This window comes from Lepidochelys kempii, chromosome 4, assembly GCF_965140265.1.
Source record: "Lepidochelys kempii isolate rLepKem1 chromosome 4, rLepKem1.hap2, whole genome shotgun sequence".
Taxonomy (NCBI): Eukaryota; Metazoa; Chordata; order Testudines; family Cheloniidae; genus Lepidochelys; species Lepidochelys kempii.
The window spans coordinates 112,615,833-112,630,340 of NC_133259.1; the positions used below are offsets into that span (position 1 = coordinate 112,615,833).

Here is a 14,508-nt window from a genome sequence, read left to right on the forward strand (position 1 = left end):
TTTGTACTGAATGGAAATAGCCTTTCTAAAAGGTTAAATCAGAGCATCAAAGTACATTAGTAATACACTAGAAATTTGCTTCATAAATCTTCAGACTTCTATTAATGCTTCTATTAATTGCTTGAGACAACCATCTCAGAGGTGGTTTTTCTCTCTCTCATTTCCACCCCCTTATTTCCCATGTTGGCCTCTACGGAAGATTTCTAATTGCATGCAGGTTACAAACTGTTAATGTTCTCAAAATGTTGTCAGTATTCAGGTAAAATACAGCGACCTTCCCAAAGGGATGTAGGACTAAACTTAGAATGTCCTTGTTTTTAGTGTTTTAACAAGTCCTTTGCAGAGATGGTACTAGTAATTGCATTTCTATTTTGGCTGAGTCACAGTGTCTTGTTAGTACTGGCTTCAGAGGAAGATTTCATGTGTCTTCCCTACTAGCCAGAAGATACCAAGTTCATATCCATTTGCCATAGTTTGAAGAGCATTCATAAGTTGAATGATGGGAAAACTGTATTTTCTCAAGTTAAAGGCTGAGTTATTTTTAGGACTATGTGACTTGTTAGAAATCTCTTCCACTGCAAATGTTTCTGCACTCACTTAATTCCTTCTCCAAGCATTATTTTCAAATATTTATTGCAGTTGTTTTGTTATGCCTATAAGGCTGAAAAAGAACAGTACTACCTAGAATGTTTTTATATTTTTCCTGTCTTTTTGTTGGGGTTTGTGCTCCAGGTAGTTTTGTAAGGACATTTGCCACATGACTTAGAAACGGAGATCATCTTCAATTATTGCAACAACTAGATAACAAGACTAAGTTGAATTACAAAAGATAACAGGGATAACACTGTGCATGGCACTGTCCAAGGAAATTAAAGACACAGTCCCTTCCCCTAATAGTTTAGAGTTGAAGGCCTAGAGTCAGTGAAGTGTTATGGCTAGGTATACAGTTACCCCCTCCCATGTTGATTTTGAAGCCAGCTGGACCCTTAGGTAGGATTAGAACTCAGGTGAGTTAGGAGAGGTTAGACTAGATAACCTTTGCAGTCCTTTCTAACCCTATGATTCTATACTTCTATGTGAGGTAGGGAAGGATAACTTGACAAGGGGAGCAGAGAGGTACGTTTACCTAAAATAGAATATGGGGGTTTAAGTCGATTCTAAATATAGGTAAGTAGGTAGATATAGACTTTAATAATCTATCTGTTTCCATGGTGTTGAGTAACATGGCAGAGCCTTTAAGCCCTCAGCTAACCTACTTCTATAGCAGAATTTTTTTCTGCTTCTATTTGTGTTCTTCCACCACTTACCAAAAAAAAAAATAAAGCCCTTCCTCAAAAACAGAATAAAAGTAGCCATAATTATTAACATGATTCAGGCCTAAGGATCCCAATCCTACCAGGATCTCTGCAGGGGCATACCCACTACACCTATGTGGATCCCCATCAAAGTCAGTGAGACTCCTCATAGGACAGAAGTCTGCCTCCTTGGAACTCATTACAAGAGTTAGAAGGAAATTAGAAATCCAGGTCCCTTCCTTGTATGCAACATACTTTTTTTTTTTAATTACCAGTACTTATTTTGAAAAATCATCATCAGGCCTCACGTGACATTTGATTTGTCCAGGAAGAGTTTTTTATCTGCTGATCCTAAATTCTTAAAAATTGTTTATTTTGAAAATAAAATGATCAAAGGAGAAATGGAACACTTCACAAGTGTGTATGAAAGTCTGATTATGTGGTGCTGGTTAATATAAAAAAATGTGCAATCGTGGTATTGAAGGTTTTGACCAGTGCTTCATAGAGACCATCATGTCTACTACTTAGATGGCAAGGTCACAGTGTACACTGGTTTCAGAGTAACAGCCGTGTTAGTCTGTATTCGCAAAAAGAAAAGGAGTACTTGTGGCACCTTAGAGACTAACCAATTTATTTGAGCATGAGCTTTCGTGAGCTACAGCTCACTTCATCGGATGCATACCGTGGAAACTGCAGCAGACTTTATATACACACAGAGAATATGAAACAATACCTCCTCCCACCCCACTCTCCTGCTGGTAATAGCTTGTCTAAAGTGATCATCAGGTTGGGCCATTTCCAGCACAAATCCAGGTTTTCTCACCCTCCACCCCCCCACACAAATTCACTCTCCTGCTCGTGATAGCCCATCCAAAGTGACAACTCTTTACACAATGTGCATGATAATCAAGTTGGGCCATTTCCTGCACAAATCCAGGTTCTCTCACACACACCCCCCCACCCCCATACACCCACAAACTCACTCTCCTGCTGGTAATAGCTCATCCAAACTGACCACTCTCCAAGTTTAAATCCAAGTTAAACCAGAACATCTGGGGGGGGGGGGGGGGGGGGTAGGAAAAAACAAGGGGAAATAGGCTACCTTGCATAATGACTTAGCCACTCCCAGTCTCTATTTAAGCCTAAATTAATAGTATCGAATTTGCAAATGAATTGTGTACACTGGGTGATTGCCACTCATGCAGTGCTTAAATTCTGTGTAGACCTGTAAGGTTCTAAATTACAAGATCTGCAAATTCCTACTGACATGAGATTAGGTATAAATGGAATTATAGATTTAGTCTTCAGGGGATCAAATTTACCCAGACAGCTTTAAGGATGTAAAAACTTTTGCTTCATAAATGCATATAAGGAAATAGGCATTGCTCAAATATGCATTTACACAAAGGTTTTTAAACCGTGAATATTGGCTGCAGGGTATTATCTTCAGAGGACCAATTTTTCTTTCGGTGTTTTTCGGGTTTTTGTTAGAATAAATGGACACAAATCAGATGTCAAGAATTATAACATTCATAAACCAGTCGGAGAACACTTCAATCTCTCTGGTCACGCAATTACAGACATGAAGGTCGCTATCTTAAAACAAAAAAACTTCAAATCCAGACTCCAGCGAGAAACTGCTGAATTGGAATTCATTTGCAAATTGGATACTATTAATTTAGGCTTAAATAGAGACTGGGAGTGGCTAAGTCATTATGCAAGGTAGCCTATTTCCCCTTGTTTTTTCCTACACCCCCTCCCCCCCCCCCCCCAGGCGTTCTGGTTAAACTTGGATTTATGCTGGAAATGGCCCACCTTGATTATCATACACATTGTAAAGAGTGTGGTCACTTTAGATAAGCTATTACCAGCAGGAGAGTGGGGTGGGAGGAGGTATTGTTTCATGGGCTCTGTGTATATAATGTCTTCTGCAGTTTCCACAGTATGCATCCGATGAAGTGAGCTGTAGCTCACGAAAGCTTATGCTCAAATAAATTGGTTAGTCTCTAAGGTGCCCCAAGTACTCCTTTTCTTTTTGGGTTTTTGTTTGTTTGTTTTTACTGGTCTCAGGCTACCACGCTAATTTGTCCTTTGAGATTGCTGTACTTTTTAACATGCACTTCAAAACACTTAGTTACTCAGTCATCCAGACACACAGTACTTAGTTTAAAATGTGTGGACTGAACTGGCTAAAGTAGTCTTTCATAATGTAAAATGTTTCACAAAAGAATCCCTTTGTTGTGTAAATCATGTTAGATATGACACATATGCAAGATTTTAATGCTTTGTTGTTCTGGGTAGAGTTTTTTTTAAATAATCTCTTTGCTGTGTTTGGTATAGTTCAACATACGTAAAAGGAAGTTGTTTAAAAGACAAATGTGTATTCTGTCACTGTTGAGTATGAACAGCAGACACAGTAGTTTAGTAGTCCAAGATTCCAAGGAATGTAAACATATCATTGCTGTTTGAGTGGCTAGGATCTAACTCTTCAATTGACAGTGCTTTTAAAAATTGAAAAATACCATTTTGCAATCTAAGGGTGTAACCGTATAAAGTTTGACTATGTGGAATACTTTTAAACAGATTAACAGTGTTGCCACCACAGATCATTTAAATTATGCTGGATACTGGCTCTTGTATCCTAAATGTAGGATAGGAAACTTAAATTGCGTGGAATGCTCTTAGTTGTTTTAAACTTTTAATATGAAAATATGAAGTCGGTGCTTCAGGGACCAGATTTTCAAAAGTGCTCAGCACCTACAGATGGTAACAGCTTTCAAAAAGATTTCAGCTCTCATTTACACATCTGTACAAAATGGCCAGATCTTAAAAAATGCTCTAGACCCCAGCCACTCCTATAGTTCCCTGTCAGGAAGCAGAGGGTCAGTGACTTGTACAAGAGCACAGAGTGAGCTTTATCTGATCCAGAATTAGCACACCAGCCTTTCTGGCTTCTAGTCTTGTGCTCTGATTTCTAAACTATGCTTTTCTCTCTTTAGTATATTACAGAAGTGACACACTTGGATCTTGTTACTGGAATCATGTAAGCTTAGGTTCCCCTACTGAGCCTGATGTTGCAGCATGTGTTATGTACTATCCCATGATCCAGCATCCAGCTTTGTGATTTTAAATATATGGCGTGAAATCCTGATCCCATTGAAGTAAATAGCATTGCACCCATTGATTTCAAAAGGGCCAGGATTTCATCCATTAATATCTAAATTATATGTAGCCATAAAACACTAATGATTTTAAACTACCTTACCCTTTAGAAATCAAAATTATATTTTTCATTTTTTAAAAAAAAAACCATTGCATTAGATAGTACATGAACTTCACATATTCTGGAACCTTTTTGGATACATCATGAGGCGACACGAAGCTTCTGCTGGACTTTTTGATTTCCATAAAATCGGTATTCTGTTTTATTTTAACAGATTTGCCCCTGAAGAATGCTGCTTTGAAGAAGGACCCTATAGATGTAAGATCTTGTAACGTTTGCTTTGTTTTACATTTTGGATTTACATTGAGCAGTCTCTGAAGGGAAATAAGAGAGACGGGGTGCCTTTTATTGGACCAGTTTCAATAATACCTTTTATTGGACCAGTTTCAACAGAAGTTCAACCTCACGCATCTTGTCTTTCTAATATCCTGGGACGACAAAATTGCATATCGCAATGTAAAGGGAAATGTTATTTCTAGTATATACAAGGTCTGTGTATAATTAAGTTATGCAGCTATGCAAATTGATGCATAATTGCTATTTTTCAATTTGCCACATAATTGTGCTTAGAGTACCTCAGCTCTTCCTTTCTTACCTTCACCATCCAGAGCTTGGTTCTTATCTCTGAACCTGTGCTCTCAACCTGATAGGTGTTGAGAGCATTGCAGATGCAAGCACACTGAACTTTTCAGGAAAGAGGTTTTGTTACATTACTTTGCAACAGTCTGTGGCCATTTCAGGACCAGTGTTGACAGATTGAAATGAGAAGCTTCATTAAATCTCCTCAGCAGGAGGAACAGAGAGGAAAAATGGGGGTGATAATTGAAACTTTAAGAAGGCCAGGCTTTCTGATAATACTATGTGTTGTGATCATACAAGGATTTGTAAATTGATAAATATAATAGGGTGTAGTTGAAAACATTGCAGATGTAAAATGTCATAGGGTATTAAAGGCATGTACTTTATAACACACAGCTGCTAATCCAGATGACAAAGTAATTTATTAAAGTATAAAAATTAATAATCTATAATGTACTTAAAAATGTTAGAATCACTAAGCATTTACCTGTCTGAGCTATTACTAGAGAATGGTTCTTTCTGTAAGAATTATTTCCCAGTCCTGTATTATTATGGTGATTTACTGCATTTCTGGTCATCCTAAAACTGCTATTTATAAATTTAGTATCTGCACCTGTAGCTGTGTGCTCTCCCATTAATGCCGATTAGTATGTAGTCCATTCTATTACATCCTTTTCAAAACCTATAAAAATATGTTTTAATTGAAGCTTGAAGGAAAGCTCTCATTAAAAATATGGTAAGTAGAAATTCTGGAAATACTAATAGTTATTACAGAGCTAGACTGGTCTTCCATCATGTTGCTGTTCTATGTTAGTGTAGGTATTAGAGCTCTGAGAACAAACTTGTTTGTGTTCATTCAGTTCTTTCCTTCTACGGCATATTCTATTTTGAGAGTAGCAATTGGGGAAAACTTTCTCTTCTTTCAGCCTTCATAACTTCAATGAATAAAATAAGTGTATTAACTTTGCAATTGTGATTTACGCTTAGGTGGAAAACTCTGACCCACAAAGAGTTGAAGAGTGTAGCTACAGAGAAAGGAAATCTAAATCTCCAGTAACCACAGATAAAGAAACAGGTAAGTAAGTATATTCTTACGTATACTGTACACCAGAGCTGGTTAAAAAAACACTGACAGAACCATTTTCAGTAGTTCCGTGAAAATTGAAAAGTGTCAATTTTGCCAAAATTTCCTTTCAAAGTAAAAATGAGCGGGAGGGAGTGTTTCAGCCTTTCTGGGACAAACATTTTTCCTTTCAAAATGACTTTTTGCTTAATATTTTTTTTATTTTGTATTCTATATTATTTCAGTCAAAGTTGAAATAAAAGTTTCAATTGACCAAAAACAATTTTTTCCTGGAATTTTCTTTCATGGAGGATTTCAGTGTTTTCAGGTTTTGTTCTTAATTAGAACAAAAACAAATTTTCAAAATCTTGCTCAAAATGGAATTTCCATTCTCCACACAGCTCTATTGTATACACATGCAGCTAAACAAAAAGGGAAGTTCCATGCTAAATGTGTTTGTGAAATATATTTCTCTTGCTGATTGTTTCACCATGGAATTACTTAAACCATGACTTAATTTTTAATTTTTGACTTTGGGATATACCAGCAAAGGGTAATTGTATGATGCTGTTTGGGACCAATAGTTCAGACTAATATACACTGTTTATTTCTTTATAACTTTCAGCTCTCAGTTGCATGAGAGTGGCTCAAAAATCACTGTCCTACCCTCATTTTTCTCTTCAGAGATATTACTGAATTATCTGATCAGATAATTTGGTATTTCAGTTGTTTTTACTATTGGACATTTTGAATCCAAAAAAGTTAGGCCTAAATTTTCAGGAAGTTTCATCATGCAGTTACCATAGTTGTATACTGAAGTTGGGTAACTCTTTGCATTCACAGAACTTTTATGCATGCAAATCCCCCAAAATAAAGCAGGAACAGCACAACAGCAGTGTACTGCTGTAAGCGAAGAAGATTTTACAAATCTCTTTTCATTCCCATATATTGCGTTGAACCGTTTTCTTATAATTGGCCCACAGGTGATTAGAATTCCCTGCACACCCAGATATCTCAATGTTAATGCCCCCTTTTTTGTTTAGCTCCCTCCCACGATGCCATAGGTGGTACTAGTGACCATTTAAACTTTGGTCAGAGAAATCAAACTCGACTTCACATCCCTTCAAAGCCCTATTGAAGGCAAAGCTGTTATTGAGTTATCCAGTGTAACTTCTACAGTACAATGGCAGTCTGTAATGAAAAAAATCTCTCACACAAGAGTATTGTACAACTGTTAATTTTGTGGTCAAACTAAGGTCAAACATACTTTTTTGGCATAAGAATTATTCTTTACATACTCTTGCTTTTTTACATAATATAAGGGAAGAACATATAGGTGAAATACTGAACACCAGAAAAAAAAACCTTACCTTTCCTCTAGATTTTCCTTACTGCTAGAATAGGGAGACAAAAATAAGTCTAAATGTACCCTTTATTTTCCTTCTTGTGTGTGAATGTTAGTGATCATAAAAGGCACCTCTCTGATATCCCCACAGAGTGAAGTCCTCTGTATATTCACAGAACAGGTATAGTAAACGCAGCTACAGTGCCTTAGAACCCTGATTTGGAGGGATTATCGTTAGCAGGGTAGTTCAGTCTCAGTGCCCAATCACTAGACCTGTCCCCTGGGACTGCCAACAGATGTACTGCGTCCACTGGGAATTGGACTGAGGAAAATCAATCACAGTGTAACTTCAGAATGAAGATTTAAATACTTAATTCTGTTCTACTCAGTCCAGCTCCAGGCAAGATGCAACATACAGTGCATAAATGCTCTTCATCGCTACACTTTTCTCTGAGCATTTTATATCCAATATATGCAGTGTATACTAATAACTTGATCATTTATATATTTATACCTTTGTGTTTCAGCACAGGAAACTTCAAATACCATAGACATGACAGCAGCAGCAAAAATCCAGATTGAAGTAAAAGATCAAGAGGTAAGCATGCTTATTATATTCACCTTTTACAGACTGAAGCAAAACATACATAATCATTTTACTTCAAGACCTTGGGTTTCCTGACCCAGCATTCTAAATGGAACATGAAGTTGGTACATATACAGATACTTTTGAACTACCAGTGCCTGGGAACAGGATTGCCTCTTCTGTTCTCTCATGTGGCAAATCTGACATACTCCCACTTTTTAATTACAGATAGAAATACCTGATCAGGAAAAAGTAAGCAGCATGCCAGGAATGGAAAAAAACCAATCGCCTACTCGAGAGGGTGAATCAGGTAGCTAAAACAACTGTAGACACACTCATATTTATCTTCATAAATCTTGAGGGCTTTTTATACTTGTGTGTTCAAATTTGTGTCTATAACCTGTGGCTCATGGGCCAGTTTGGTAACTTAATGACAGTGCTCTGCACAGCCATGCATAAGGCTCAGGTCTGATTTCCAGTCCTAGTCTCTACCTTCAAAGGTTGATTTGGTTCCAAGAAATTTGTGGGAGTACCTGGCACTGATCATTGATGAACTCTCTCATTAGGGAGTAGCACAGGCAGATTAGAGACACCTGATCCCTGCAGGAGCAGAGACCTCCAGCCAGGACTTTGTTTTGTCCAGCCAGGACTGGAGCCTTCCCTTCACATTGCCTCTGCAGGAATTGGGTGTCACTGGTCCTGAGGCAGCGCAGGGAGCCCTCTGCAGCTGCGTTATGGTCCCCCACACTCCCATGACAGCAGGGCTACAGGGGGCTCCCTGTGCTGCTGCAGAAGCCATTCATCAGCATGTAGCATCCCCTGGAGCTGGGGGCTCATCTTTCTCAACAGCTGTTTGGATAATAGGGTTTCAGATAAACAGGAGAATAATGTATATTTTTATTTATTTATTTATTTATTTTTATTTATTGAGAGTGCCTTCTTGTTCTCCAATATCTCCATTTTTCATTTAAACAAAAAAGTCAAATATAGCCCTTATGGTTGAGAAAATAACCTTGAAAACATGCACGTGACCCATGCAGTACTGTCTGCTTGAGTTTGCAGAGAGTCAAAAACAATTACTCTGACAAGTGGGCATCGCTCCTGTTCATCTCCATGGACCGTTAACTCAGATGTTAAATGTCAACATCGTTACGTATTTCACTGATGTTAAAAGCAGTTGAGAAAGTAGAGGGATGTATTAGGAAGACCTGCATAATCTGTTGAGTGGCATTTCTTTTTGGTGTTACGAGTGGATGGCGCATAGGGGAGTACCACTGCCTCTTTGTCCCCAAATTGATCAGTGGAGCTGAAAGGCCAGAGTGGAGGAACAGAGCCAGAGTGCATCCTCATCAAATGGCAGCCACTCCCATAGAATCCAGCAAGGAATCCCCATTTCCATCAAGGGAGAGCCGAGTCCAGCAGTACCCATAGATATAGGTGCATCGTACTGAGAGGGAACCAACTCCTGCAAGCCTCAGGATCCCAGCAGAATAAACACAATCATATTTTGAACATCACAAAATCTACTGCGAGTGGTGTCTCATTTTGGCATCTGAAGTAGGTGGAGCTTAGCTTGTTGGTAAAGCTTGAGAGAATATCCCTATTTTTTTTTTTCCCAGTTCAAGCCCCGATGGACAGGGCATAGGGGCTTGATCTGGGAGGTAAAGTTGGGGGGAGACAAAGAGGGAATAGGCACTCCACTCTAATAATATCCCCCCAAATGTTTCACCTGTTCAGTCAGAGCATCTACTGTCAGAATCTATATGGGAATATCCATCTAAGAATTGTGATCTGCCCTGGGTAATATTGATTAAGCCCTGCCTCAATTACCACTGAAGAGTTTTACAAAAAGAAGATATTGCTCCTCTTAACCATAATTATTTTATATACGCTACATATTAATGACATTAGAAGAGTAAAAATATGTGAATGATATTGGACTAATGGAAATTTTCACTTCCTCTCTTGATGACACTAAACTGGGAGGAGAGGTAGATAGGATACAGAGGGACCTAGACAAATTAGAGGATCGGGCCAAAATAAATCTGATGAGGTTCAACAAAGACAAGTGTAGAGTCCTGCACTTAGGACAGAAGAATCCCATGCACTGCTACAGACTGGAACCGAATGGCTAGGCAGCAGTTCTGCAGAAAAAGACCTAGGGGTGACAGTGGATGAGAAGCTGGATATGAATCGACAGTATGCCCTTGTTGCCAAGAAGGCCAATGGCATTTTGGGATGTATAAGTAGGGGCATTGCCAGCAGATTGGGGGACGTGATCGTTCCCCTCTATTCGACATTGGTGAGGCCTCATCTGGAGTACTGTGTGCAGTTATGGGCCCCACACTACAAGAAGGATGTGGATAAATTGGAGAGAGTCCAGCGAAGGGCAACAAAAATGATTTAGGGGTCTGGAACACATGACTTATGAGGAGAGGCTGAGGGAACTGGGATTGTTTAGTCTGCAGAAGAGAAGAATGAGGGGGGATTTGATAGCTGCTTTCAACTACCCGAAAGGGTTCCAAAGAGGATGGATCTAGACTGTTCTCAGTGGTAGCAGATGACAGAACAAGGAGTAATGGTCTCAAGTTGCAGTGGGGGAGGTTTAGGTTGGATATTAGGAAAAAACTTTTTCACTACGAGGGTGGTGAAGCACTGGAATGCATTACGTAGGGAGGTGGTGGAATCTCCTTCCTTTGAGGTTTTTAAGGTCAGGCTTGACAAAGCCCTGGCTGGGATGATTTAGTTGGGGATTGGTCCTGCTATGAGCAGGGGGTTGGGCTAGATGACCTCCTGAAGTCCCTTCCAACCCTGATATTCTGTGATTCTATGATGACTGCTTTTCTTCTATTGCTCCAGAGAATAAATGAATTTGTCAACATGATTCATTATAAATATATTTGAATGCAAACATATGGCATGTAAAATAGTTTTGCTGTTTAATCTGGTTGGAGTGCAGTTGAGGTCCATGTTTAATTTAGTGTGCCACATCTATGAAATTGAGGTTGTTTTTTATACTTTTTAAAAAAAACTGAAGTAATATGGAACTGAAAGTCTCTTCATTGTTTCATGTATTTGCTCCTTCAAAGAGAAGGGCTTGATTTTTTTTATTTCCCCCCTTCCCTCCCCCCCCCCCCCCCCCGATTTACATTTTTGTAAATCAGGGACAACTTGGCTGACATCAGTGGAATTACACTGATGCAAAACGGGTGTAAAGAAGAAGAGGATCAGGCTCTCATAAGCATAGACAGGAGCATTTCAGTTAAACATTTAAACTGTTTTGCAGATGATTATCCAGTTACTCAAGATTTGAGAAAAGGAAACAAACAGAGTCAGTGCTCCAAAATAAAAGATAACAAGGTATTTTTATCCATTTTCACTGTTTTAGTCAAAAAGATATTGAGAGAATTTGGTGTCTGATGCTGTAAATATGTGTTTGATTTTTGGAGGGGAGTGGTTTTCATAATTACAGTAATTGTAAATGCTTACAATAATATTTTAATGGTTAAATTTTACTATGTAAAGATTCAAACTGTTCAAGCCTCAATTTTGAACTCTTCCAAAATTTTGAGGCTGCTAAGTGTCACGCATCAGATGTGACATTCACACATTTGGCAGCTCTTCGCACCTTCCTTCATTTCAATATAATCTGCCTGCAGCAGAATCTTGTACATCTGGCTGGTCACAACCTCAGTTCCCTCTCAACCATTGCAGGCAGCTGCTGCTACCAAAGATTTTGCTTCCCCTCTCTCTGCTCCTCTTGTTGGTGCCCTACCAACTTGGGTCTCTGGAATTGGGGGAAGGGGAAGAAGAGGAGGAGGCTGAGACATGAGGAAATGAGGGAGAAGGGGCAAAATGGAGGAATACTGAAAGGGAGGAACAAAAAGGTGGGTTAGAATGGGGAGTAGGGACAGAGATTGGGCAGGAGCTGAAAATGAGCAGGATTTAAAGGCTGAAAGAGGATTGGGACATAATTGTGGGGTGACTGGAGAGGGACAGCTTGGTGAAGCCTATTTCAGGTTCACTGCCCCCTAAAATCTTCTTCCTATACAACACTCCTAGGCTGTGCCAGCCTCTTCTACAGGCCCACCCACAGTCCAGGCTATCTCAGCTTATCCCCCTGAAGAAAACACCCCTTCTAAACTCTCCTTCCAACATCCCATTTTCCATTGGTTGCCCCAGTCCCCTGCTTTTGAGGTTTAATGGGAATAGGCTCCTGTCTCCCTTGCATGTATGGCTATGAAGGACCCTGAAGGGGAAACCACTAGCTATTTTTCATCATCAAGAAATGTCACACACACAGCTGAACACCACCTGGTTACTGTGAAATTTGTATAATCAGTAGGGAAAATACCAGGTTATTTTTTCTTTCCCGTGCATCTGATAGAAAAATAGCCATTATCTGAGTGTGTCTGAGTATATTCTGTGTGACCAGATTGCCCCACTACTTGGTACCAGCATTCAACTGATGCTCTGTGTTTGGTAAGAAAAAAAAAAAGATAGCGTGTACAGCAGAGGTCCCACAGTAGTATGTCTTCTATTGACCTTTCATTAATCTGCAAATATTAAGACAAAATTGGAGGGATAAAATGCTCTATAGAGGAATGAGCCCATGAGATTTTGTTTATTCTCTCCCCCATTGACTTTAGTACTAAAGTTTTAATAGGGAATTAAATAGCCATGAAGAATAAAAATAGTATTTTACATTCATATTTTTTAAGAGTAGCTGGCAGTGACCTTATAGTTGTAATAAAATACCTCTTTTTATTATTATTTTTTCAAAATAATTAAGGACGTGACCTCTGGAGATACAGCTGAGGTATCCAAAGAAATCATTAGGAAACACATACCTCTTTCAAGTGCTGTGGAAGAAAAAGGTAATGTAAATATAAATTCAGGGCAATTTACTGAAACTGTACACGGTTAATTTTTTTAATTAGAATATGTCTCTGAGAATGAGAATCTTTATTTCATAATTAAATATTTGCTTATCTTCTCCATTAATAGAGTTGTCCATAAAAATGTTAAGTGTAGCAGCCATTGAAAAACACATGGTTGGCTTCTGAAACTCCCAAAGAGTTGATTTGGGGCCCCTGGAAGACCTGTCCAAAGAAGGTGCACAGGAATGTAAGCCAGCCACTGCTTCTGCTCCATTGCATGACCTGGAGTCAGAAAATGGGCAGTTTGCCAGAGAGATGGGAGGGTCAGGGCACTTCACTAGTGAGGCTCTGTGTAAATCTGGCCATAAATTAAAGCTGCCTTTCCTTGACAGAACCACAACCTGCTCTCCCAGAGAGGAACTCCCCTTTCCAATACAGCTGCCTGTAGGAGTAAAGTGTATAAATTGCATTGATTGTGGGTGATTTAGCCCTATTAATTAATTTATACACTGTACTAAAAAAAAATGATATAGTGTCCTATGAATTAATGTTGGCTGTGACTTCCTCATCTACCTTCCTTTGCATAGTGTCTATACACTAACAAGGGATTGATCTGTTTAATGGCTTCAATTCTCAATACCAACAAACCTGCTGACAAATCTGAGTTTGTTTTGCAATTAACCACCTATTCAGCTCACCTCCCTACTTTCTGGTTGGTGGGTGTGGGGAAAAAATTAATAGTAGTATCAATAAATGAGTTGACTTTGGGGTTCTTGTTATAATAATATGGGTCACCCTCTCAAACATTGTAATTCCATTACTTTAAAATCCAAAATCCTGTACAGTAACTCCCACTTGTCTAATGAAGCAGCCTAAACAACATAATACAGCAAAAATTGTAAGACAAATACTATCTGATGTATTAATAATATTTTTACTGACGTTTAATTTATAGTACCCTCAGGCATATAAAGTAGTTTTGAGACAGTACAGAGACTGTGGCCAGTACTTTTTGTTTCTAAAGCAAAGATACGCAGTGAAGTTGTGTCTTTGACTTTGTATTTTGTGCAGATGAGTTAACCAGCAAGCAGGATACTTGTGAAAAAGCAAAGCAGAGTCTGGAGTCTAATTTAAGTTCTGTAGAGGCAAGTAGTCTTATCCATCTTAATTCATTGCCATTTGAAAGTTTAGCATTAAAACAAAATTACATTTTGTCTTTTACTTTCTGACTGCATCAATAAAAATAATATTGACTTCACCACAGCCATAGAAGAAAACAATGATTTGATCACCTGGAGCATCGTAGAGTGACTGACTAAATAGCCACACCATAATGTCCAGTCCAGAATATAAGCCATAAGTAGTGCTGTCATCACCTAGAGTAAAAAATGCAGGAGAGAAGTCATATGACTTGTAAGGTTTTTTGGGGTTTTTTTTGAAGAGAGTAATCTAAAGAGAGACATGGTATGTGCTGGTGCTGTATGTGTAACAAATTGCATTTAGCATGCAACCTTGACCACTTCATTTGCATTCCTCC

General features: G+C 38.8%; 1 protein-coding gene across 6 annotated transcripts in view; it reads left to right on the plus strand.

Annotated features, from left to right (window-relative positions):
- Positions 1–14,508, plus strand: part of BOD1L1 (biorientation of chromosomes in cell division 1 like 1) — a 56,829-nt gene that overhangs the window by 27,928 nt on the left and 14,393 nt on the right. For 5 of the 6 annotated variants that reach the window (XR_012158711.1, XR_012158713.1, XM_073342486.1 and 2 more), the window contains exons 13-19: positions 4,733–4,776; positions 6,085–6,172; positions 8,033–8,103; positions 8,320–8,401; positions 11,378–11,451; positions 12,884–12,968; positions 14,043–14,116. Coding sequence is in view for 3 of the 6 variants with exons in the window: in XM_073342486.1 (XP_073198587.1) it covers positions 4,733–4,776; positions 6,085–6,172; positions 8,033–8,103; positions 8,320–8,401; positions 11,378–11,451; positions 12,884–12,968; positions 14,043–14,116 (518 nt within the window). In the remaining 3 variants the exon portion in view is untranslated. The remainder of the gene's footprint in view (positions 1–4,732; positions 4,777–6,084; positions 6,173–8,032; positions 8,104–8,319; positions 8,402–11,377; positions 11,452–12,883; positions 12,969–14,042; positions 14,117–14,508) is intronic. The other variant, XR_012158714.1, reaches the window with a different exon arrangement.